Consider the following 23,618-nt stretch of genomic DNA (forward strand, 5'->3'; position numbering starts at 1 on the left):
GAGGGATGTACGTTTTTGGATGGCAGGCAGGTCAAGTTTCGTGTCAAGGACGTGAAGTCGAAGAGCCAAAAGTCGAGTCCTGGCCGCACCTTGACCGAACAGGTTTGGCAACTGCAGAATGGTTGAAAAGAGGATAGCGAGGTGGTGGCACGCAGGCTGCGGGCCGCGACTTGACCAGGCAGTTAAAGAAACGAAGGCGGGGGGTGGCGTCCACCGCGGCTGCCCGCACGGTGCGAAGGAAGGGAAGGGGGTTGGTGGCAGGTGGGGCTTAAAAGTGGAGATTACGACGCGCTAGGCACTGGCGCCCTGCACGATGCTGCAGCTGATTTGAGGGCCGAGTGCAACGCGACTTCCACGATGCGGCCCAGGCGAAGCATCTGTTTGCTGCACATGTCGACATCTCGATTTGGATCTGATGTTGACGGCCATGGCACTGGGAATCAACTTTTGTCCGGAGCAGCGTTTTCTCTCTTCCCTGACTCTCTACTGTCCCTCTGTTTGACACCTTTCCTCTTGCGTCAGGTGATTTGGGAAGGTGAGGACAAGGGTGGGCCAGCCGTGTTCAACAAAACCCGTCAGCACCCAAGGGCCGTGCGGATCGCACCTCGCTAGCTCATACAGTGTAAATGTCAAGCGATGTACTGTACCGGCTCCCAGCGGCGGCGGAGATTGGCGGCCAGGAACCAGCTGCACCCAGTGCAAACGGACCTTGCAAAACCGAGAGAGGACTGAGGAGAGCGAAACAGAGGGAAAAAGAAGCTACCAGCCAGGATTGTGTGGGGGAATGACAGCAAAAAACCATGGCAAACCGAACCCGTGCCGCCCTCCTTCCCTTCCTCGGGACCTCCACCATCAGTGCTTTTTTGCGTCGGGTCCAATTTGTGCGTCCTTCAGATTCTTGTGTGTCCGTACACTAGGAAAAAAGGACCTCAGGTCTTCACATGGTTGCAACGTCAAGCCGTCCGGACTGTGGCGGGCCCCGAACCTTCGTCCCCTCACAACCCGCGGGCTGCCAGTGGCCTCCCCTTGGCCAGAGCGGAGACGCAGTGACCGGAGGGGGGGGCTCCATTCTCACTAATTTCTGCGCGTAATGCTTCCGGCATCCGGCCTGCGCCTCTTGTTGATAGAAAAGTGCCCCCGGACGACTGCAGTTTGTCTTGACATCGCCGAAGCCATGGTTTGTGGGTGTGGTCCATGGGTGTGGGGTGGAGCCCGTCCGTCTCTCCCCAGCTTTTGCCGTCGAGCCTCCTTGTCGCGCGAGGCGGGCAATCTGCCCACTGCTGGGCTCGAGTCCTGCAGGGGCGGCATCTCGCCAGCTCTTTGTCGCTCTCCGGCCCCGCGAAAAAGTGACAGGGAGCATCACGTTCAGCGACTGGGGGAGGCAGAGAATATTGATCGCCCCGGCCAATGAAGGGCTGGCTTTGTGATCTCGCATTTCAATCAGACAAATGCATGTGCGAAAAGGGGTGTTCCAGCCCAGAACTATTGATGGGATTCCCAAGATGGATGCCGTCCTTTCTGGGCTCATTGTGAGACAAGCTTTGAGGGACCGCGCGGACGAAATCCAAGATAACTAGTCCAGAGAGGATCATCAGGTTCTCAGCGTTCGTTTGGGCTGCAGCCTGCAAGTGACTATCACAAGCAGCAGCATGGCCGGCTCTCTGGATCGATCATAGGTAATGTGTGGATTAAACTATTGACCCACGCCAGGTGGCTAGTTAGGCGCTGTTTCAATGGTGATCCCAGGTCTGATCTCGAACCCATTCAAATAGGGAAAGACGTGAAGCTTGTAAGGTGGATTGAGGGAGAGGCAAGAGCACCAGTATATGCCGTCCGGAGTAAACCATATACACAGATAGGTACTCAGACTTGGCTCTCAACACTGGTCGACGGAGGTATGTACTTCTAGAGATGGGTACATAACATTGAAACTCGTCCGTTTGGACTCGATTCGCGTCGATGGGCTTCGCAGAACTGACTGCCCGGACGCATCAAGCCACCATCGTCGGCCGGGATTCGCCTGGGTGTCCGTTTGCTTCCCGCGTTTCCCCTGTGCCCGTCCTTCCATCGCATGCAGACAAAGGCGGGGGTGGCCATCCTTCCAGCAGCTGCTTGGCGTGTGACGGGCGAGACAAAGGATCAGGGACAGCATTTTGGCAACGGACCAACACGTGCGTTCTGCATGTCAAGCGAAAAGGGGGCGAGGTGATATGGTGGTTTGAGCATGAGCATGAACACCAGATCGATAGTTAATTTTGACGCTCTTGAGGGACGGCTGAAGGTGCCACAGAAACCGTGGCACCGATCAGGACGAGGTCATGAACAACCTCAACTCTCTCGACTCTTGGACACCTTCTCGATCTTTTTCTTGGACGTACCACGGAAAGGAATCGCTGTGAAAACGAAGTTGGGGGAACGCGGTCTTCCTCAGGATCGTGGACGCTGAGGTTTGAGCTTGCCGCACTGTCTGTGAGGAATCTCAACTACCCTGAAAACGTGGTTTCTGATTTTCTGATCGACGCGGCACAGATAAATTTGGCCCAGACTGTCACAATCTAGGCCTCACGATCCAAGCATTGCGAACAGAGTTTGGAGTTGATGTTTCAAGCACAAGATCAGTGGATGAAGCCTCTCACCTCGACAAAGTCTTTCCTTTTCCAGGCTGACAGACCTGTTCCATGCCCGCAAGGAACCCACCGACCGAGCAGGAAGAGAAAAAGGAAGGACGACTGCTTCTTACGGAAGCAAGGCGCGCTGTGATTCGCTCAGAAAAATGCAGGCATCTGGCCCAAAGGACTGCGATGATCCCCACCTACCGGGCCGGGCACGCCAACCAATCCGTCTCCGTCTCCGTCTCCGTCGGGCTTCGCTTGTCTTCGGCGGACGGAGGTTGACGATTGATTTCTGCATGCTTCGCTAGGTCCGGAATGCGACACGTGTTGGAGTGCCTCAGCCGTTCACTCAATCACCGAATTTGGGAAATTCAACACTGGATAGTATTATTCATCAGATATCATCCTCAACTGCACAATGGCCGAGTCATTGCCTCCATTTCTACAACAATGTGGACGCCACTTCCCGGTTCTCACCGCTCATGGCCATGATGAGACGGACCTTTTGCAAACCTGAGGATACTCGCCACAAGCAGCCGGAAAGCTGCCTCTTTTTCAGAAACGACAGCTCTTGGTCTCGGAACACACACGCATTGTGAACAGTGGGGCTTCGCGATTCACCTCTGAGAATGGCTTGTCAGGACAAGTTTAAGGCCGATAATTCCAGAAGAGCCTTGGAGATCTAGGTCATCCAACCCAGGAAGGACAAGATGATCGCTTCCTTATATCTACCGGAGTTTAGGTATCAGATGCATCGTTGACAGCCTCGCGAAAGCCATGAGTTGATCAGCAAGATCACAATTTCGTCATCTACTAATAGATACTCCGTACCTTAACCGCCGACGACGTCAATCACCAGATGTTCTTGTCACCTCACAGCCGGACGCTCTCGCCGAAAACCGCCTGGCTGGCGCCCATTGCAACGGTGAACGGCCGGGCGCTTGGGTCTTTTCAGTTTCGGGCACCCTTCTCTGACGGGACCTGGGCCTTGGCCCGGGCACTAGCCTCAACCTCGGATGTCCAGGGACGAGCCCCACAATTTTCCATCTTACCCATGCCGCTCCGCCCAATCATGGCGCAGCCCTCGACGTCCCGACACCATCTGAAACGCCTCCCGTCAGGGCGCGCGGATCGAGCCTCCTCGCAAAACAAGCATCTGCTACGACGCTGACGCAGCGACAGCGTTCACCTCGCCCCATTGTGCTCATTTGTTCCCCCATTGTTCGCGGGCAAGAACCCTGGCGGGTTGCTTGAAGAAATGATTTTGCTTGGGATCGAACGGTGGGCATGGTTCAAGGTGGCATGCTTGGGCCCGGTGCCCCTGATTTTGACGTAGCAGCGTCGTAGTCTCTCGTAGCGCTCCCTCGTGTTCCACCTTTGGGGTGCGGCCTGCCTCAGGTTGCTGGTCCGTTTTTTCGTAGCTTTGCTCTGTGTTTCCTCTTCCTCTCCTCCCACACTCGTTTGTTGCTGGCTCCTAGACGGGCGTATCCTTTCTAATTCTCCTAGCGGGCGGTTCACGCTTGGGAACTGCGTTGCCTTCCTTTCTCCTTTGGAACTGGGTTTCCGATTCTTTCTCTTCTCTCCTTTTCCCCTTTCCCCCTCCCTCTTGGTCGCCTCCGTCGAACGGACGAGTGCCGGATCACCGCCATCACCATATCGTCTCCGGCCGGTCTCGAGTGTCCTCGATGTCTTGAGACGGACATTGCCGGTCTTTCCACCATCTTCGCTTCGTTACGACACTTTCTTTAATCTTTCTTTTCGTCCTTTTATCGGTCTGCGGTGCCGGAATTGCCGGTCAATCTCCGCCCGTTTCCCGCCCGTCGCCAGCATCGCGAGTCTATCCACGGCGCCGGTCGTCCAGTTAGTATACGCTACGTCAATCGCTTAGCTCAGAGGAGCTGCAGAAAGGGTCTCGAGAGGAGGACGGAAGGAGAGGGGGCTACTATTGTCTTCGGAGGAACCGACCGAGAATCATCATCACCGCCGCCACCACAACCACCACACCGCCACCATGGCGACAAACAAGGTCCAAATCGCCTACCTCATCGCCGACTTCCTCTTCCTGCTGATGGGCATCTTCATCCTGTCCTTCAGCGTCATCGTCACCAACATCAAGGATGAAGTGCCCACCAACGGCCGGCAGGCCGCGCGCAACCTGCTGTACCAAGGGTTCCCCCTGACCGCGGGCATCGTCAACGCCGTCTTCATCTTCATTACCTTCTTCGTTACGCTGCCGGGTCTCGCCACCACCGCCCGCCGCTGGCTCAAGGCCGCCGGGTGGATGTGTGTCGTCTGCATGATCTACACCCTCATCCTGGGCCTGTACCTCTGGATCCTGACCCTCAAGACCCGCAACGACTTCTTCCCCCGGTTCGTGGAGCAGTCGGACCGCATCAAGAGCTTGATGCAGATCGAGGTTGGTCTCCCTCCATTTCCCCCGGACCCACAAATCCTCCCAACCATCAGTTACTAACGATGTGAAAAAAAAAGTTCAACTGCTGCGGTTACTTCAACTCCTCCTCTCCCGCCTTCGTGACTGATTCCACCTGCCCCAGCCCCGCGGCCGCGGCCCTGATGCGGGGTTGCGCCGCGCCCATCACCGGTTTCGCCAACGTCTTCATCGACAACATCTTCACGGCGCTGTTCGGCGTGGTCGGCTTCGACGCACTCTTCATCGTGGCCACGGCTTGCCTGCTCAAGGATCGCAAGGAGAGGGCCAGGTTCCAGCATATCGACGAGAAGAACGGGTTGTGAAAGGTTGTTAGAGTGAGGGTCTGAAAAGAGGAAGGGGTACTTGTGTCAAGATGAGACGGTGGTTAAGGATGATGAAGGGAGGAAGATGCTTGGGGTTTGCCTGCTTCGTTTTTTTGGATACCAAAGGGGTTGGCCAGTTGGCTTCGTTGGTTGACGGTGAATGAGGCATGTTGGATGTGATGCCCGTAAGAGGCCGGGTTGCCGTTCGTCGATACCTGATTGCTAGTCTCCTGCCAGCTCCGTTTCCATTTTTGTTTCTCTATATATACCTTGTCATGGCCGTGTATATTGTTATTGGCGTAGCGTGGGTGTTGGAGAGGAAATTGCTTAATTCAATGTTCATGATCTATTTGACAAATTATTCCCTACGTCGTGAATATACAGGGTATCATCAAGATTCCAAGAATCACTATCGCTACTTGCACACCACCCAACAACCGCCCAGCACAGCTTCAACCCCCGAGAGCAAATTGTCTAAAGGGTATCTGTCTCTCTGTCTGAAATTACCATCCCACCCAAATCACTGCCCATCCCTTATACACCCCTCAAAACGCCGCGACAGATCACTCCGGCTACCAATCCAATGCTCCCATGATGTTAACCGAACCAAACTCGATATCTGGAATTCAAACCAGTGTATCACTCGAACCCGGAACTATTATTCCAAGCCCTTGACCCTGTGTCCTTCTAGCATGACCGGCCTCTAAATCCGGCTCGTCTCTCCGCCTAACCGGCCCAGTCCAGTCCGCGGACGCCGACCTCGCCTTGTTTCTACCCCACCATCTCAACATCCCTTTCGCCACGCCCGCAATTCCTCCTGATACACTCCTACCAGGCCCCGCAGAGTCCGTCGTCGCAGTCCTGTTGCGCGCTGTAAAGCCTGGGAAACCCGTGGACTTCCGGCGTTTGGTGCGGAGCAAGGGACTTCTCCTCGACGACGGGGAGGTAGCAAGAAGCGGTTCTGTTTCGCCTGACGTAGATGTAGGATCACCACCCAAGAAGCGGCGGGACGCTCGCTGCTGCGGTGTGAGCGGGCCGCCGGTCCATCGTCGCCGACGAGCGAAATTCGGGGAGTCAGAATCGACAATACTGCTGCGGTCGTCGAGTTCATCCCAGATCTCAGCGCGCTCTTCAGCAAGGAGGAGACGGGTTGAGGCGGCCCTAGGAGGATTTCGAGCTGCAAAGGACGGGGTGGTGGAGAGGTTGGGGGAGAGGGAGGGCGGTTGCGGTTTTGCAAATGTTTGGTAGCTTGGCTGCGTGACTGCCGTTTCTCCCTCGTCGGCGGCAAGGAGAGTAGAGTGAAGGGAGACTTCCTCTTCCATGTCTTCGGCGTCTGTGTCCTCGACCATCCCCAGGCCTGGGGCTAACGATGACTGTCCGACGCCTGGCGTGTGTTGCTCGTCGCTTAATCTCCAAGAAAGCGCGAGCACACCGGAGAGAAGGATGACCGTCCCCAACGTAATGAGGCATGCACGGAGTGGGTTGATGAGGTCTGTCTGGCGGAAGTAGATGAGACCGTCAAGAATGGCCATGATGTTGTAGACGCAAAATGTCAGCGGGTAGAGAACGGAGGTAGAAACGAGCTTCAGGCCTCGGTGAAGGTAGTAGAGTTGTGTGAGAGCGAGGGTGACTAAGGCGAGGACTAGGATCCACGACTGCCAGTGGACAAACTGGTTGTCGCCGTCGGCTATCGTCCTGACGATCAGCTCGACAGCAGACTTGGCCAGTAGCAGGGTATGTGCCGACAGGGCGCCGCTGATGATTCCGTACGCAAAGCCCCGGGCTAGGCGGAAGCGGTGGTCTTGCATCAGTGTCGTGAGATAGCTGACAAGATCGGTGGCCACGGCAAGGCTAATGATGAAGAAGGCCTGGAGCGACATCCAGATGACGAAGGGCCGTCTAGCCAGCAACTCCAGCAGCTCGTCCAGCTTGTGCGCCGGCGAGGGAATGGCGCCGAACACTGCAATGGGCACAGCGCCGCAGACCACCAACAGAGTGCCCCAACATGACCATTTGGTGAAGGGCTCCCCCAGAATCAGCGAGGCGCAAATTGAGTTGAAGACCAGACCTGACGCCTGCAACGTGGACAGTACGGGCAGCGGAAGGGTAGATATCTGGACCGAGCTCCCGATCAAGTTGGCGGAAATGAACATGGCCATGCCCAGCTGCCATCGCCTCCTCCGGTATGGCGGCCGCCTCAGGTCGTATGGGCCTTTCTCATCTTCGAGGATATGTGATTTTCGCTGGAGGGTGAGGCCGAGGCTCTGAACGCTCGTGGATATGAGGCCGACAATGATGCCGAGCTAAATTGACCAAGTCAGCAAGTCGCGTCCGCATGGGAATGTACAGCTTGGTAGACTTTTAACATACCGCGATGCTCCCTCCTGAGGATATGTCGCCGGCAGGGCCCATTGCGGTGGGGACGAGAGGCTACCGGCAGTTTTCTCTATCGTAGTGGCATGAGGAGAGAGTTTGTAAATTGGCGAAATCTGGGAGACGGCGGTGGACAGTCGACGTGGCCAGGGCAGGTCGCCTTAGTCTGAGTGTTGGACCGAATGCTGTCGCAGGAGAGCTGCAGGTAGGGCGGGAATGCAGGTCGGACCAGACTGCAGACCGCCAAGCTCGACCCAACGAAGATGGACGTGCGTCGCGAGCTCACGATACTCTCTTTCCACGGAGGTTATCTCGTTGTTAATTGAAACATAAAGTCGGCGTAGCTAGAGGAGAGATTCAGGTCGACGGCAATTACGTGTCCAGATGACGGATGGATTGCGAGAGGAGAGGACCAGAAGCGCGGCGGTTACGGCTATGGGAGCATTCGAGGTTCAGGTGTTGGTGGCCAGCAACGCAACAACCTGAGAGCGGCCAATTGCTTGACACAAGGACGCAGTCCACTCCGAGTCCGGCACGGCGCAAGCAACAAGCGAGACACTTCGGGGTCCCGTCAAGAACAGTCCTGGACCTGTGCACCGAAATTGTGTTCGTGAATGTGGGAAACCTGGCTGCTCAACCTGGACAGGTCCAGATTGCACGTTGTCGCATTCCCAGGCCGGACAGATGATGGATGATGACGGCGGTCTGGGGTCACGCAAGGGAACAGGGCGAAACGGTGGGACCAGGAACAGGACCCCGACCTCAACAAAAAGAACTGCGTACTGTGCAATTACACTGTTTATCTGTCTCGGCTATCCCAGCCACACATGAAACCTGCGAAGAGAAAGAGGCACGTGGCTAAAGTGGCTACAATGTCCGATAGGGCAAGTGGGGCGGGCTGGAATGTGGCTGGTGATGCCCCAGCTGCCGTGCACGCCATCCAATGCCAAGGCGCGGCAGGGTCCGCAGCCCGGTCCGCAAGCTCCATGCTCCAGTCGGGGACGGGGGGACCCTCACTGCGTCAACTGGATCCCAAGTCCCAGACCCAGGCTGGTGGTTGACATCGACCACGCCGCAAAACCCAATCTCTAGTTCGGCACTCTTCCAAACTCGCATCTCGACCCTCGACGGCCTTTGGCTTGGCTGATTCTGCCACTGCTTCCTTGCTGGCACCGAACTGTCTGTCATTCCGGACCTAATCATATCACCACCAGAAGACCGGCCGTCCTTCATCTCTTCAATCGGCCCCTCGTTGCCCTCCCCGAACAGAACCACCTTCTTCCTCGTCGATACCAACACACCGCCAAAATGTCACAAGTTCACGCCTTGTCCGACGCTCAGGTATGGATTACCGCCGGCACAACGCCTCCAGAGGAAGACCTAATATCCAACCTTCCTCTCCAATGCTCGCCCGCATCTTACCACCCCTCCTCCGCCCTTCCCGAAATCCCTCCTCGCCCGAAAGAGAGAACCAACCATGTCCCGCATCCTCGCTAACCCTCCCAACCCCCTATTCACAGGTCGGACAAGAGCTCCGCAAAATGACGGCCTTCATCAGGCAAGAAGCCGAGGAAAAGGCGCACGAAATCAGAATCAAGGCCGACGAGGAGTTCGCCATCGAGAAGTCCAAGCTCGTCCGGCAGGAGACGGACGCCATCGACGCTGCCTACGCCAAAAAGTTCAAGCAGGCCACCATGTCGCAGCAGATCACGCGGTCGACGCTCGCCAACAAGACCCGACTGCGCGTGCTGGGAGCCCGCCAGGAGCTGCTGGACGATATCTTCACCACGGCCGAGTCGCGGCTGTCGGAGCCGACTAAGGACGCCGAGAAGTACCAGGAAGTGCTGAAGGGGCTGTTGGTGGAGGGGTTTGTCGCCATGAACGAGCCGGAGCTGCAGATTCGGGCGCGGAAGCAGGATTATGAGGTCGTGAAGAAGGTGATTGAGGTTGCTGCCGAGGAATATAAGAACAAGTCGGGGAGCGAGGTCAAGGCGAAGATTGATGAGGAGAACGATCTACCAGAGGGGAGGTGAGTTTTGCGCCCTATCTTATCCATCCACCGTGTTTCCCTTTTGGAGATCAACGACAACAACTGACAACGTATTCCCCGAACAGCGCCGGAGGCGTCATCATTGTCGGCGGCAATGGCAAGATCGAGATTGACAACACCTTCGAGGCGAGGTTGGCTCTACTCAAGCAGAGCGCCCTGCCCGCCATGCGCGAGGCCCTGTTCGGGAAGAATCCTAACCGCAAGTTCTATGACTAAATTCACTCAACAGAGGGTACCTAATTGGGGCTTTGCTTTTGGCTTAACATACAACCGATGGTGGTGGCAGTTCTGTTTCTTGCATCTGGGGACACAGGTAAAGAGTTCCAGGATAAGGTCTCCCCGCCCATTGACGGGGAGATGTCAAACATCACGCCCCAAGTGGCGGGGGATTGCGCATTGCATGGAGAAGGATGACATCTCGTGGGGAGAGACGAGCGGCTTTCTACATGGAGGAATCCAAGTAAGCATGCGGTCCAGCTGGGGAAACGGCGGTTGTTGTGATGGTGAGTAAGGGGGTATCTCGATATTTTTTGTATGATAATTCAGCACATATGTCTGTGTTGGGTCGGGCGGCGATAGAACGGTTTCCTCCTCCTCCGGGGCCCTCGAGCAAAGTACACAAGCAACAAGCAACTTCCTGATATCCCCACCTCGCCTATACCAATATTACGTTCTATTATCCCACGGGCCATTATTCATTCCGATCATCCCCCAAAAGCACAGATCAGTCATCTGCCGTCCGTCCCCAGAGGCGTCACAGGCCTCTAAGTCGCCGCCTGCTTCCCCTTAGCCAGAAACCTCTTCATAAACGCCTGCTGCTTCGGCCTCTCCACCTCTTCCTCATCCTCCCCTCTCACCAGCCCAAAAATATCCTCCTTCGGCTTCGGCCTGGTCCTGACCACGTGCTGCAACTTCCTCTCAAAATCCTTCAACTGTCCCCTCACCTCCATCCGCGACATGTACGCGGCGCCCTGCTCGTGGATGTTGCTGACCATGTGCTTAACCTTCCTGGTCAGCTCGTCCACGTCGGCGTTGTGCTGTCGTATCGCCTCGGGGCTGGTTGCATCCGGCTCCGGGGGGTTTCCATCGCCGACCGCGACGCTGAGCATTTCGCATAGGGCGAAGAGCTCAGCGTAGTCGGTGACGGAGCGGTCGATGAGGAATTCGTCGGCATGCTCGAGGCGGTCGATCACGGAGCGGATGCTGAAGGTTTCGGCCGCGGGGGAGTAGGCGCGGCGGGGGTCGTCGAAGACGAAGACGAGGGCCATGCGCCGGCGGAGTTCGGATAAGCGTGCCGAGAGGAGGGGGATGGAGGAGACGGCGTTCCAGCGGAGGGTGGCGCTTGAGGTGTGGGTGTAGAGAGAGGTTGTGACGTCGCCACACTGAGGGAGGGGGGGAAGGTTAGTTGAGAGCGGGGGTAGGGAAAGTGATGTAGAAGGAGGCTTACGAAGCTGTTCCATGCTCGCGGGGAGACAGAGGAGATGAGCTGGAAGAGGGCGTCTTGATACGCAGTCGCGATGGTTTGGTCTTCGCGCACGAGGTTGTCGATTCCGAGACGAAGGAGTATGGAAACAGTTTGTGTTAAGACCTCCCCGTTCGCAGCATGTGCCGTGGCTTCAAGGATGCGGAGGACGGTTTCCAGCCGGTATCGGGATTGCTCTGGATAGAGAGCGCCTTGTTGTTCCGGCTCTGCACCCGATGATGATGATGGTGTTGGCCCCCACAATGCTCGGTCAGACGCTCCGAGATCACGGAACAGATCCATGACCATGTCCTGGGTGAGCTGCCGCTCAATCTGGTCCGAACACGCTCCTAGGAGCCGCACGTACTCATCCCGTAGTTGGCGGGATTTCTCCCAGGGTGCTTCCCGAAGAACCCACTCAAAGATCTCATCAGGAAGATTCTGTAACCTGCACTGGACGTTGTACGCCAAGCCATCTTCGAAAGCCTCAGACCGGTGTTTGTCGGCAAGGATGAACCAGACCCCCGTGGCCTTTGACTTGGGGAATGCCGCCGGCACGTGCTGGTTTTCCGTCCTCTTGGTCTGCTGCTGCTGCTGTTCGGGCTGCTTGTCGAAGAAGAACCATTCCTTCTTCCCAACTCCTGCCTCTGTCCGCTTGACGGCCCTAAGCAATCTGCTCCGGGTGGCTTCGTCCTGACTATCACCCGGGTCTGGCAACATGTTCAACATGGCGTCGTGCAGGCTAGTCTCCGCGGCCAATGGATCCTGCGCCGCTCCTGGTGCAGCAGTCCGCGTGGTTGACGGTGACCCTTGAAGCAGAGCAGCAGTGCGTTGTTGGCTCACTTCAATGGCGTCGTCAACCTTGGCATGTTTGAGAAGGGCATTAATATCGAACTTGTGCCGGGTGTTGATGGTCAAGGGGGAAGAATGGAATTCAACGGCCGGCCGCTTTGCCCGAGGAGTTCCCATAAGATTGGGATCCTTTCGTGTCACCGGGGGTTGCGCTGGGAGGGTGCTGGCGGCGGGGGCTGGGGCGAATAGATCCGGGAATAGGTCATCGTCAGAGTCACTGAAGTTGTCGTCATCTTCGTCGTCGGACCCCCGGATTTCTTGGTTACGGTCACGGACTGTGGACGGTGGTGGAGGAGGAGCCGGTGATGGTGAGAAGGAGGTGTGAGGGAGGAGAGGGGGAGGGGTTGGCGAGGACAGGGGTTGACTTGATGCTGTGGATGCCGTGGACTGTGTCTGCGTCGGAGTCTCTGACTGCGACTGGGACTGCGATTGCCGCGGGCTCGCAGAAACACGCGGCACCGGCTTAAAGAAGTTGGTGATGCTGGAGTTTTTGGACATGGCGGATACTGGTGCTATGGCGTGTGCCTCGTTTTGGAGGCATCAAAGTGAGCCAAGCAAAATCTCCCCTCTCTTGGCGTCTCGACGCGTCGATGGGTTAGGTTCGCGTCATGGAGACGCCCACAGCCCGAAAGTTACGGTACGTGATCACATGACCTCTGGGGCAATCGCTCGCCGGGCGGGTGCTGCCTGGGAGTTGTCTTTCGGCTTTCGTCAGCAACCCATCATCGCCCCCCCAAAACCCTTGAAATGACTGACGTACACTATGTACCCGGAAACTAACAAAGCCGACGGCATCGCCAAGTGTACAAAGTAGAAACACCAAGACTTTCTTGAAGGATCTGAAACGAACAGGACCGCGGCATTTCCGTCTTTTTCTCATTTCTCGATACGAGGTGGTTCCTTTGTTCATTGCAACGAGGCAACGTCAGCTCGGGAAGCCATTGTCGACCAAGGAGGCTCCCATTGTCTCCATGGACTTGTTGACGAATTACAATGTACAAAATTTGCTAAACACCGGAGGGCCGGACGGAACCCGAGACCGGGCAGCCTCTGACAACACTGCCATGTGTATACTAATAGGTGCGTGCTTCATCCGCCAAGCAAACACCGTTGCGGATCTGCTCTGCTTGCTGTTGCACACCGGGTCTTGGGTTTCCTGGTAGAGCTGAAACGTTCCGAAGATCTCCATTGTGCTTGATGCGGATCCAGGAACCGAGACCCTCACGCATGGCGATGATTGCGAGTTGGGCGCGGGGGGTCGTGGCGGCAGTCATTTCCTGAACAATGCTGCTGTTGGTCCCGTCGCTCAGCTCTCCGTCAGTATAGTACCTATAGTATGCACACACTTACGTGCCCCTGTCGGCTGTCGGGGCGAAGCGCATTTTCATCTGCAAGTGGCCGCGAATATTGAAGCATGTACCTGTGGACGACGGCGCTGACTCCCTGACGTGAACATCAATTCCTACTTCATGGCGGCGAAGAAAAATTGCTCTTTCACTACTGACTCAGCGCCCCAGCCTGCAGCGGCTCGACATTTCATGTATGGACGGCTATGGATGGAGTAGCAACGAGCCAGCGGCTGCTTGATTCAGGGGCTGTGCAGGAAGAAATCAACATCAGACGACACAGCGAAAGGCATTTCGGCGCTGCGGCGTAAAAATGCACCGTGCCCATACTCAACGTCAGCCTTGCGCTCTGTCCGAAACGTCAGCCGCTTCAGTTAATCGAAACCACTTCTGGCTTCCCGTTGGAGAGGAGAACAAGCGCCCGTTGAAGCCACCAACAACCCCACAGGCGACGACGAGGTGACCACAACACCTCACCTCAGCGCGCAGCTCCCGCCGGTGAGTCGGCCGCCGGGCCGCAGACAAACCCCGAGGATGGGGCTCCGACCCGGGATGCCGGTTCGTGACGAGATGGCCAAATCCCAAATTGGATATTCCCGTCGCACTGTCTCCGCCAGGACCCCGCTGGCCAGAACTCAGGTTAACGTCAGAGTCCATTGAACTTGCGAATCCGCTGCATGGTTCATGTGTATGGATAGTTTTCAGAGATTACACGGTACTACCTCAGAACTTGGACAGAAACCTAGGTTCTGGGTTGATGGGAAACACACTTGACTCGAGACTTGAAAAAGGAGACACCAACCCATCCAAGGTGAAGCGCCGGCACTTCCGATGTCTCGCATGCCTTCTCGATCCTATTTAGAAGTGCACAGTAATCGCAAACCGGCACTTGGAGCACTGCCGCCTCGCAATGGAATCCCACCCCCGTGAGCAAGGCTGAGTTGAGATCGGCGACGAGACTTGACCTGGCTGTGCGCTGGCGCCTTGCTGCGCTGTGGACGTGCTTCAAAGATCCGGCCACGGCGTCCCAAGCATGGACAACCTGGAAGCCTTGTCCTGCATCAGGTATATGAGTACAGCGCTGTGTCGGGGGATGCTGCTGAGTAAAGCTAGAAAAAATATGGAAATTCGGGGAAGATTCTGTCTGAAGAGACTGCGGGAGGGAGGGCAGTGATGATGAGACGGGCTGTCAAGTTGACGGACAGGACCTTGAGGGCGAGCAGCGAGAGCAGCGAGTGGACACGCCCAAGCTGGCAAGTCATGGCCGGGGGATGGACAGCGCAGAACCAGCGCTGGACCCCACTCTCGTGCCGTAACAATGCCCAAAATGAATGACGCTGACCAACCAACGCTGGCAGTCCACCGTCTTGCCAAGAAAGTCTCCCAGATCCATTCCCCCCTGCATCCTGTCCCCTTCCATCCTTTCCGTCCTTGGAGCATGCGTCGTCTCTGTGGCTCGCTTTTTTCGCCGCGTTACCAAGCCCATCTCGCAAACAACACACTGTCGTCTTTCGCTGCCCCTAAACCGGGAACTGCGGATGCCAGTCAGCCAACCTGCTCCAACAACAACCACAAGGCAACTCGCAGAATCAGGTGTCGGCCTTGTGTGTACGCTCCAGGCCTCAGCAGCCCGATCATGTATTCGCCCCTTTCCGTCTAGGTTTCATGCAAATACGCTGCCGGGTCCTTCCCAGACTGTTCCGCCTTGCGCGCTGCGAAGAGTCCCGGCCTGTTCCATGCTCGTGGGCATGGTCCTCTCGTTCTCGCTGCTTGCAAAACCCCGGCCCTTCCGGCCCGCTCGTTGCCGACTTCAACCAACGCCGCCGACCGATATCAATTTCTCTCCCTAACGAATCTTCTGCCCGGCGATCCGTGGCCGAGCGAACCTATCCCGACCGTCGCGTCGTTGCTGTCGTCCGCACCGCCGACCTTTCCTGTTCCGAGCCTGCGCTGCACGTCACCGTCACTCCTGGACTGCGGCCGTGGTTCTGGAGGCGAACCGTTGCGCAATTGATTGAGCCTCGACGACGCCATTGATTGTTGATTCGTCTGGAGAGCACGAACATCTGGAGCTCGGTGCCTTGGGTTGTACGAGGGGCCCATTGAGGCCAGGTCGTGGCGGCCATCCGACCCTGACTGGGCGCCGCCTGCCAGCCCATTGAACTCCCACCATGGAGCCATCAAGACCCGGCGACGGAGATGCTCCCGCCGGCGCCGATGGCCCCGGCCCGGAAATCACGATGCAGCGCTCGCGCTGGGCGACGCGGAAATTGACGATAAAGAGCAGTGCAAAGAAACGCTTGTCGTTGAAGGGGAGACACCACAGAGGTTCGTCAACAGAGAAGAAGAGGGCATCAGGAGGGACCGACATGTCCAAGTCTCCCGAGGACCTAAATAAGGAACCGGCCGAGCAACAACATGAACACACCGACGGTCCAGGACCGAGACAATTGTACTTCGGACTCCCATTACCGCCAGAGCTCCAGGACGAAGACGGGGAGCCCATCCAACAATTCACACGAAACAAGATCCGAACCGCGAAATACACACCGCTATCCTTCATCCCCAAGAACCTGTTTTTCCAGTTTCAAAATGTCGCCAACATATTCTTCCTTTTCGTTGTTATCTTGGTTGTAAGTTCGCCCCAATCTATCCAGACAGCGGCTCTGGCTCCGGAGATCAAAGCTGACGGCGCGCCCCAATAATCCAGTTCTTCCCTATTTTTGGCGGCATCAACCCTGGCCTCAACAGTGTTCCCTTAATATTTATTGTCTGCGTCACTGCCATCAAAGACGCCATCGAAGACTACCGGAGAACCATCCTCGACAACGAACTCAACAATGCGCCCGTCCATCGTCTCGTCGGCTGGGAAAATGTCAACGTGAAGGAAGATAACGTGTCATTGTGGCGGAGGTTCAAGAAGGCCAACACGCGCCTGTTTGGCGCCCTGTGGCACGCCATTCAGCGGTTATGGAACAAGGATGCACCACCCCCTCGCCGTGTCTTCACTGGGCCCGATCCACGCATGTCGATTGAGACGAGAACCTCATTCTGGGGTGATGGCGTCGGCTCGCCTACCCACCGTCGCTCCCTCGCCGACCCCCGCCGCTCGCTTGCTGGTCCTGAGGAGATCCAGATGACGCCCGTCCCTTCGCCAATGCCGCGCGAACCCGGAAGCTCTTCAGCCAACATGGACGAGGCGATCATGCTCCAGAAACTTCCCGGCAACCTCGTCAACCCCGAACTGCCCGTTACTGGTAAAGCCAGGTTCCAGCGGGATGCGTGGAAAAATTTGGTTGTGGGGGACTTTGTGCGCATTTACAATGACGACGAACTGCCTGCCGACGTCATCATCCTGGCCACGTCGGACCCGGATGGTGCTTGCTACGTCGAGACCAAGAACTTGGATGGCGAGACTAATCTCAAGGTTCGCCAAGCTCTGCGGTGCGGCCGTGCCTTGAAGCATGCCCGCGACTGCGAGCGTGCCCAGTTCATCATCGAGAGCGAGGCGCCCCAGCCGAACCTTTACAAGTACAACGGTGCCATCAAGTGGCGCCAGAAGGTCCCCTGGGACCCGGATGGTGAGCCGCGCGAGATGTCGGAGCCCGTCACAATTGACAACATGCTGTTGCGCGGTTGTAACCTGCGCAACACCGAGTGGGCTCTGGGTGTCGTCGTCTTTACTGGTCACGACACCAAGATCATGATGAACGCGGGCATCACGCCCAGTAAGCGCGCCCGCATCGCCAGGGAGCTCAACTTCAACGTCATCTGCAACTTCGTCATCTTGCTCATTATGTGCCTGATTACGGGCATCGCCAATGGTATTTATTGGGGCAAGACGGACGCCTCGCAGGCGTGGTTCGAGTACGGGTCCATTGGCGGCACTCCGGGTCTCACTGGCTTCATCACCTTCTGGGCCGCCGTCATCGTGTTCCAGAACTTGGTGCCCATCTCTCTTTACATCTCGCTCGAAATCGTCCGCACCCTACAGGCCTTCTTCATCTACAGTGACGTCGGCATGTACCATGACAAGATTGACCAACCCTGCATTCCCAAGTCGTGGAACATTTCCGATGATGTCGGCCAAATCGAGTACATTTTCTCGGACAAAACGGGCACCCTTACCCAGAACGTGATGGAGTTCAAGAAAGCGACGATCAACGGTCAGCCTTATGGGGAAGCGTACACCGAGGCCCAGGCTGGTATGAACAAGCGCATGGGCATCGATGTCGAGGCGGAGGCCAAGCAAATCCGTGCCGAGATCGCCGAGGCCAAAGTGCGCGCCATCCGGGAGCTGCGGAAGCTGCACGACAACCCCTATCTCCACGACGAGGATCTGACTTTCATCGCCCCCGACTTTGTTGATGACCTCGCTGGAAAGAACGGTCCCGAGCAACAGGCGGCCAACGAGCGCTTCATGCTGGCTTTGGCCCTGTGTCATTCCGTCATCGCCGACAAGCAGCCCGGCGACCCGCCAAAGATGGTGTACAAGGCCCAGTCTCCAGACGAGGCGGCGCTCGTGGCCACGGCTCGTGACATGGGTTTCACCGTTCTGGGCTCGTCCAACAATGGGATCCACCTCAACGTCATGGGCGAGGACCGCCACTACCCCATCCTGCAAACCATCGAATTTAACTCGAGCCGCAAGAGGATGAGCTCCATCGTCCGCATGCCTGACGGCAAGATCATCCTCTTCTGCAAAGGCGCCGACAGCGTCATCTACTCCCGTCTCAAGAAGGGCGAGCAAGCCGAGCTCCGCCGCGAGACGGCCAAACACCTCGAGCTGTTCGCCGTCGAAGGTCTGCGCACGTTGTGCATCGCCGAGCGTGAACTCAGCGAGGAGGAGTACCGGGAGTGGAAGAAGGAGCATGACTTGGCTGCCACGGCGCTTGAGAATCGCGAGGAAAAGCTCGAGGAGGTGGCCGATAAGATCGAGTGCGAACTGAGCCTTCTCGGTGGCACCGCCATTGAGGACCGTCTCCAGGACGGCGTTCCTGACACCATTGCCCTGCTGGGTGATGCTGGTATCAAGCTTTGGGTGCTGACCGGCGACAAGGTCGAGACCGCGATCAACATTGGTTTCTCGTGCAACCTGCTCAACAACGATATGGATCTGATCCGCCTGCAGGTCAATGAGGACGATTTCCTGACGGAGGACGATTACATCTCCAACCTCGAAGGGCAGCTCAACGTCGGGCTCAAGCGGTTCAAAATGACGGGCAGCGATGAGGAACTTAAGAGGGCCAAGAAGGACCACGAACCGCCGGCGCAGACCCACGCCCTTGTCATCGACGGCTTCACCCTCCGGTGGGCGCTCAGCGACGTGCTCAAGCAAAAGTTCCTGCTGCTTTGCAAGCGGTGCAAGTCGGTGCTCTGCTGCCGTGTCAGTCCCGCTCAGAAGGCTGCTGTGGTGTCCATGGTCAAGAACGGCCTCGATGTCATGACCCTCTCCATAGGTGACGGAGCGAACGACGTGGCCATGATCCAGGAGGCCGACGTCGGTGTTGGCATTGCCGGTCTTGAAGGTCGTCAGGCCGTGATGTCATCCGATTATGCCATCGGCCAGTTCCGCTTCCTGCAGCGCCTGGTGCTTGTTCACGGTCGTTGGTCGTACCGTCGGTTGAGCGAGTCCATCAGCAACTTCTTCTACAAGAACATGGTCTGGACTTGGGCCATCTTCTGGTACCAGATCTACTGCAACTTCGACGTCTCGTACATCTTCGAGTACACCTATATCCTGGCTTTCAACCTCTTCTTCACGTCTGTACCCGTGATTCTTATGGGTGTCCTGGATCAGGATGTGAGCGATACCGTTTCGCTGGCTGTTCCTCAGCTCTACCGCCGCGGGATTGAGCGAAAGGAGTGGACGCAGACCAAGTTTTGGTGGGTGTTAGCCTCCCGTGCGTGAATCTTGATTTGGTTTCCTAACATTGTGGCTCCTAGGTTGTACATGCTCGATGGTATCTATCAGTCCGTTGTCAGCTTCTTCATTCCTTACGTCTTCGTCGTCATCACGACCTCAGCCTCTGGAAACGGTATGGACGTCGCCGAGCGTCTGCGACTAGGCGCATACATCGCCCACCCCGCCATCTTCACCATCAACTCCTACATCCTTCTCAACACGTACCGATGGGATTGGCTCATGCTCCTGGTCGTCGGCATTAGCGACGTCTTCATCTTCTTCTGGACCGGCGTCTGGACTGCCTTCACCTACGCTCAGGGCTTCTACCAAGCTGCGCCTCAAATCTACTCAGAGCTGACTTTCTGGATGTGCCTCATCATCACTCCCGCCATCTGCCTCATGCCTCGCATCGTAGTGAAGTGCTTGCAGAAACAATGCTTCCCCTACGATGTGGATATCATCCGCGAGCAGGCCAAGCTGGGCAAGTTTGCCGACGCGGACGCCGCGAAGCAGGCAGCCGTGCTCGACGGCACCACCGAGGGTGCGTCCGCAACTTCCTCGTCCTCCAGCACCGGCAAGCTCTCGGGCCGCGGCCGCCATCGCCCGTCGCGCCATGGACAGTACGCCTCGGTCGATGAGGACCGCAGACCCATCTATCCACCGTCGATTGCTACGCATAACACGCGGACGCAAAACGCGAGCGACGGGACGACGTACATCATGCAGAGCCGCGAGAGCGCGGAGCTGGCGAGGCAGAGGCAGGAGCAGTTTGAGCGCGAGATGGAACAGCTCGAGCGCGAGCGCGTGGAGGAGAATCGCCGCCAGGCGGCCGCCGCGCTGGAACAACAGCCACAACTCGAGACCACATCCGGTGCGGGTACTCCAATCGAACAGCAGGTGTCGAGGACGGTTACGAGGCCGTCGATCGACCGCGCTCGTCCCTCGTACGATCGCGTCCGCCGGTCGATGGATCGCGTCAGGCCGAGCTTTGAGGCGTCGAACGATTTCACTTCGGCCGCGCGGTTGAGCAGGATCGAGTCGACGCATTCTGCGCAGGGCCAGCATGGTCAGAGAAGGTTTAATTTGACGACGGTCAGGAAGAGGGGGTTATCGGCCTTTTCGAAGAAGAGTATTGATCCTTGATGATGAGATGGGGCCAAGTTAACGGTACGGAGTAATGTCGGTGTGGATGGTGTTGGAGCGGTGGTGGTTTGAGTCTTTTTTCCCTTCCCGGTCCAATTCTCTTACTGTTCTTCTTTAGTATCATTCTTCTTTTCTGCCTGTCTCTTTTTCTTCAGGTTTCTGTTATTCTTTTTTGATTACCCCATCTTGTTCTAGATATCCCGGAGGAGTGGCGTCCGTCTCATCATCATCATCATGCATACTACTACTATAGGTTGTTGGGTTGTTGCTGCTTTGGTCGAGCGAGATCAGGTTGTGGATGGGTCAGCTGCCGGTTGTGATGTGTCTGGGGTGTACCTACGATGGGGGAGGAGGAAGACGCGAATGGAGGATGGATTTGAGGCTGTGATAATTCCCTTTTTTACTGGGGAGGAGGGTGAGAAGAATGTGCTGGAAGGGAGAGAGAGATAGTTTTGGAATGATGATGGTCATGGCGATGGTGTGGTTGGTTTTGATAGACAAGTGTTCTTTTTTGCCGTTGCTAACAGTACATACCTTTTTGGTGGGAACTTGGGAGGGTGAAGAGAAATGAAGAGGTAGTAAAAAGTTAGGAGGTCGTTGGATGGATGATGATAGCCCTGACCTCCTGCTGGCCTGTTATGTTTATGAAGATTCAGGGATATGCCTATGAATTGTCTTGAAGAGTATGGTTGTCTCCCGCGCTGTGTGGTTGGGGACCTCGACTACCATGTCGTGTTAGTTCTGGTCAGTGAATGAGTCAAGTTGAGTCCGGTGGGTCGAGTTATGATGTCTGTCGGACTTGTTTCTTTTCATTTGCATTACTGTCTTTTGAGAACTTGACTTGCCTACCAGGTAGTGTCAAGTCGTGATGAACTCAGTATCGTGGGTGGCCGAACAGGCTCGAGCTCTATTTTGCATATTTGCCTGAAAATTCATTTATAGTAACTGTTTGCTCTGTCTGTCCGCACGCTCCGCATTCCGCTTCTGTCTTCTCTCTGGGGCCACCAACTCTGCAAGCCTCTTTGCCCACAAGTTCTTCGTCGTCTCATCCTCCATGGCCGTTTGCTCTTCTCCTCTCTTCTGCTCTGTTTCCCGCTTCTCATGCATTCTCACCTGCTGATCTGGATTCCTCACCCCCCTTTCCGCTCCTATTTTCTCATCGTCATGAGAACTGGACGCCCATGCCTTACGTTCTGGTACTCCCTCTTTGGTGACATTTACAGAGTCTCTCCCCGAAGTCTGTGTGGATATTCCGTTCTCGGAACTGAGCCCCAGTCAGCTGGTTCATCAACACGTAAGGAGTGATCAGGATTTAACTTCTGTGAGGCCTCCTCTGATGTGATGACAACTTATTCGAGGGCTGCGCAGAAGTAACGTTGCTCTTCGCGAGTAATCTCTTTCTTTTGTCGAGTTGCTTCGTGAACCAATCCACCCTAACCGGGTTGGGCACAAGCTTGTCTTGAACACCATTGGAGGCGTGTCCCAGACGAGCGGATCATCTTCATCCTCAAGGACTGGAAAAAGGCGGAGCTCATGAGTTATAAACGGTGATCTCCAAACTGTCCATCCCTCTTGCATTTTTTGGTCTAATAGGCGAACTCTTGGACCACAATATGACTCAACCGGATTCTTCGACGTCGCTTTGACTGTGGGTGATTGAGATTCGAGAGTGACTTGGAATGCGTGTGCTCCTTCTCCGCGTTCTGCTCAGAGGTTTCGGTGCTGTTTTCTATGCTGTTAGAGAGACAGCGGGGGCAAGGTTTTCTTCGCAGTCAAGTCACTTACGCGCGGCAGGATAAAGTGACGACGAGGTCCCCCAGGCGTTGGAACTCGACGTTGTGTACGAGAAGAGCCCTGTCTTTGGGAGCAATGGCTTTGGTCAAGTCTTGGAGCTTCTGTTGGATCCTCTCAAGCATGCCTCCAAGATGTTCTTTCAACTGTCCGTTAATGTGATCGCAGACCAAGTCCTTGACATCTGCCAAATAAACCCTCCAATCTTCGCCAATGGAGGGACTTCTGGATTCCGAGGCGCATTGGTCAATGCCTTCGGGGTTTGGAAGTCGGATGATTTGCAGGCTGCGGTTAGAAATGTCTAGGGCAACGTTTATATGCCACCTGGCTTTGATGGTAAACCTGCACGAAAGTCAGTGTTAGGCAGATGGGTAAATTCACGAGACTGCTACTGCAGAACACAGAAATCGGGACTCACCTTGCATCATGGGAAAATCTGTCCCTTAAACGTCCCTCGCCTTCCGTTCGCTCCCTATATGATGTTGTCTGGAACCAGTCTAAGAGGGACCCTCCCCTTAGACGTTCCAGCTGTTCTGTTCTCCAGATGAAGGTGCTTTCCCCTTGGATTGAGATTCTGCTCTCCCAGGGTTGTACACAATCCAGGGACGTGATTGCGCTGCCAGCCCATCTTGTCAACAGTTGAGGGGACGCCCCTAGAAGATATGTATTTAACTCACCAGTGGAATACGCTACAACCTCCACTTTGACCATGGAGTCGTCTTTTTTGTGCTCCCGGGCGTCCTTTGCGACAACATCCCTCTCCACCCCGAGCCTTCTCAGGTAGAAAAGGCCAGAATCAGAATCCTCAACCCAATGGAACGAATAATACTCGTCCGACTCATCCGGATATTCAGGGTCGTACCCAATATAAAGTCGGGGTCCAGAATCCACAGAGCCGTACGGGTGCGCCATGACGTATGACTTAGTTGGAAAGATCTCGGTGATGGCGTTAAGGGCTTGAAGCTCTGGAAGCAATACTTCATCCCAGAAATAGGTGGCGTTTATTGCGAACGCCCCATTCGGGGTGGCTAGGGTATGGACAATCCGTCCCAGGGACGGAAGTAAACCCGATGGTTCTGGGTGATCTTCGTTCGTCGCACAGAGTACTGGAAACATCAGGTAGCCGCTGAAGTTGTAGCTCTTTGACAGAACGTTATCTGAACCAATCAGTCAGCTCACAAATCAAGTCATTCTCGAACCCAGGCTCATTTCCCATACATCTTTGGAGCTCATTGTATGAGTGCAGTACTGCGATGCTTTCTTGAGGACTTTCCTTCAATTTCTGAAGCAAACATTCCATCAATCATCGGAAGTGGAATTGGACGATATG

General features: G+C 56.0%; 9 protein-coding genes across 9 annotated transcripts; 5 read left to right on the forward strand and 4 right to left on the reverse strand.

The window, feature by feature from the left end:
• Positions 1-4,623: 4,623 nt before the first annotated feature.
• Positions 4,624-5,366, forward strand: VTJ04DRAFT_2529 (uncharacterized protein; the record flags this gene model as incomplete). The annotated part of the gene is made up of 2 exons (XM_069360328.1): positions 4,624-5,028; positions 5,103-5,366. 2 exons carry the CDS (start codon positions 4,624-4,626, stop codon positions 5,364-5,366), a joined length of 669 nt encoding a protein of 222 aa, XP_069221050.1.
• A 7-nt stretch (positions 5,367-5,373) lies between these two features.
• On the reverse strand, positions 5,374-7,778 carry VTJ04DRAFT_2530 (uncharacterized protein; the record flags this gene model as incomplete). The annotated part of the gene is made up of 3 exons (XM_069360330.1): positions 5,374-5,625; positions 5,999-7,669; positions 7,737-7,778. The coding sequence occupies 3 exons, from the start codon at positions 7,776-7,778 to the stop codon at positions 5,374-5,376; spliced, it is 1,965 nt and encodes a 654-aa protein (XP_069221051.1).
• A 1,269-nt stretch (positions 7,779-9,047) lies between these two features.
• Positions 9,048-10,005, forward strand: VTJ04DRAFT_2531 (uncharacterized protein; the record flags this gene model as incomplete). The annotated part of the gene is made up of 3 exons (XM_069360331.1): positions 9,048-9,080; positions 9,260-9,768; positions 9,855-10,005. 3 exons carry the CDS (start codon positions 9,048-9,050, stop codon positions 10,003-10,005), a joined length of 693 nt encoding a protein of 230 aa, XP_069221052.1.
• A 548-nt stretch (positions 10,006-10,553) lies between these two features.
• On the reverse strand, positions 10,554-12,601 carry VTJ04DRAFT_2532 (uncharacterized protein; the record flags this gene model as incomplete). Its single annotated transcript, XM_069360332.1, has 2 exons — positions 10,554-11,171; positions 11,237-12,601. 2 exons carry the CDS (start codon positions 12,599-12,601, stop codon positions 10,554-10,556), a joined length of 1,983 nt encoding a protein of 660 aa, XP_069221053.1.
• Positions 12,602-13,176: 575 nt separating this feature from the next.
• On the reverse strand, positions 13,177-13,491 carry VTJ04DRAFT_2533 (uncharacterized protein; the record flags this gene model as incomplete). Its single annotated transcript, XM_069360333.1, has 2 exons — positions 13,177-13,393; positions 13,454-13,491. The coding sequence occupies 2 exons, from the start codon at positions 13,489-13,491 to the stop codon at positions 13,177-13,179; spliced, it is 255 nt and encodes an 84-aa protein (XP_069221054.1).
• Positions 13,492-14,987: 1,496 nt separating this feature from the next.
• VTJ04DRAFT_2534 (uncharacterized protein) lies at positions 14,988-15,486 on the forward strand (the record flags this gene model as incomplete). The annotated part of the gene is made up of 2 exons (XM_069360334.1): positions 14,988-15,057; positions 15,110-15,486. The coding sequence occupies 2 exons, from the start codon at positions 14,988-14,990 to the stop codon at positions 15,484-15,486; spliced, it is 447 nt and encodes a 148-aa protein (XP_069221055.1).
• Positions 15,487-15,620: 134 nt separating this feature from the next.
• Positions 15,621-20,497, forward strand: VTJ04DRAFT_2535 (uncharacterized protein; the record flags this gene model as incomplete). The annotated part of the gene is made up of 3 exons (XM_069360335.1): positions 15,621-16,082; positions 16,160-19,335; positions 19,396-20,497. 3 exons carry the CDS (start codon positions 15,621-15,623, stop codon positions 20,495-20,497), a joined length of 4,740 nt encoding a protein of 1,579 aa, XP_069221056.1.
• Positions 20,498-20,531: 34 nt separating this feature from the next.
• VTJ04DRAFT_2536 (uncharacterized protein) lies at positions 20,532-20,947 on the forward strand (the record flags this gene model as incomplete). Its single annotated transcript, XM_069360336.1, has 2 exons — positions 20,532-20,603; positions 20,693-20,947. The coding sequence occupies 2 exons, from the start codon at positions 20,532-20,534 to the stop codon at positions 20,945-20,947; spliced, it is 327 nt and encodes a 108-aa protein (XP_069221057.1).
• A 17-nt stretch (positions 20,948-20,964) lies between these two features.
• Positions 20,965-23,200, reverse strand: VTJ04DRAFT_2537 (uncharacterized protein; the record flags this gene model as incomplete). The annotated part of the gene is made up of 6 exons (XM_069360337.1): positions 20,965-21,130; positions 22,172-22,219; positions 22,283-22,630; positions 22,707-22,760; positions 22,883-22,904; positions 22,966-23,200. The coding sequence occupies 6 exons, from the start codon at positions 23,198-23,200 to the stop codon at positions 20,965-20,967; spliced, it is 873 nt and encodes a 290-aa protein (XP_069221058.1).
• Positions 23,201-23,618: the final 418 nt, after the last annotated feature.

The sequence above is a fragment of the Mycothermus thermophilus genome, assembly GCF_041956435.1.
Source record: "Mycothermus thermophilus strain CBS 625.91 unplaced genomic scaffold VTJ04scaffold_2, whole genome shotgun sequence".
Taxonomy (NCBI): domain Eukaryota; kingdom Fungi; phylum Ascomycota; class Sordariomycetes; order Sordariales; family Chaetomiaceae; genus Mycothermus; species Mycothermus thermophilus.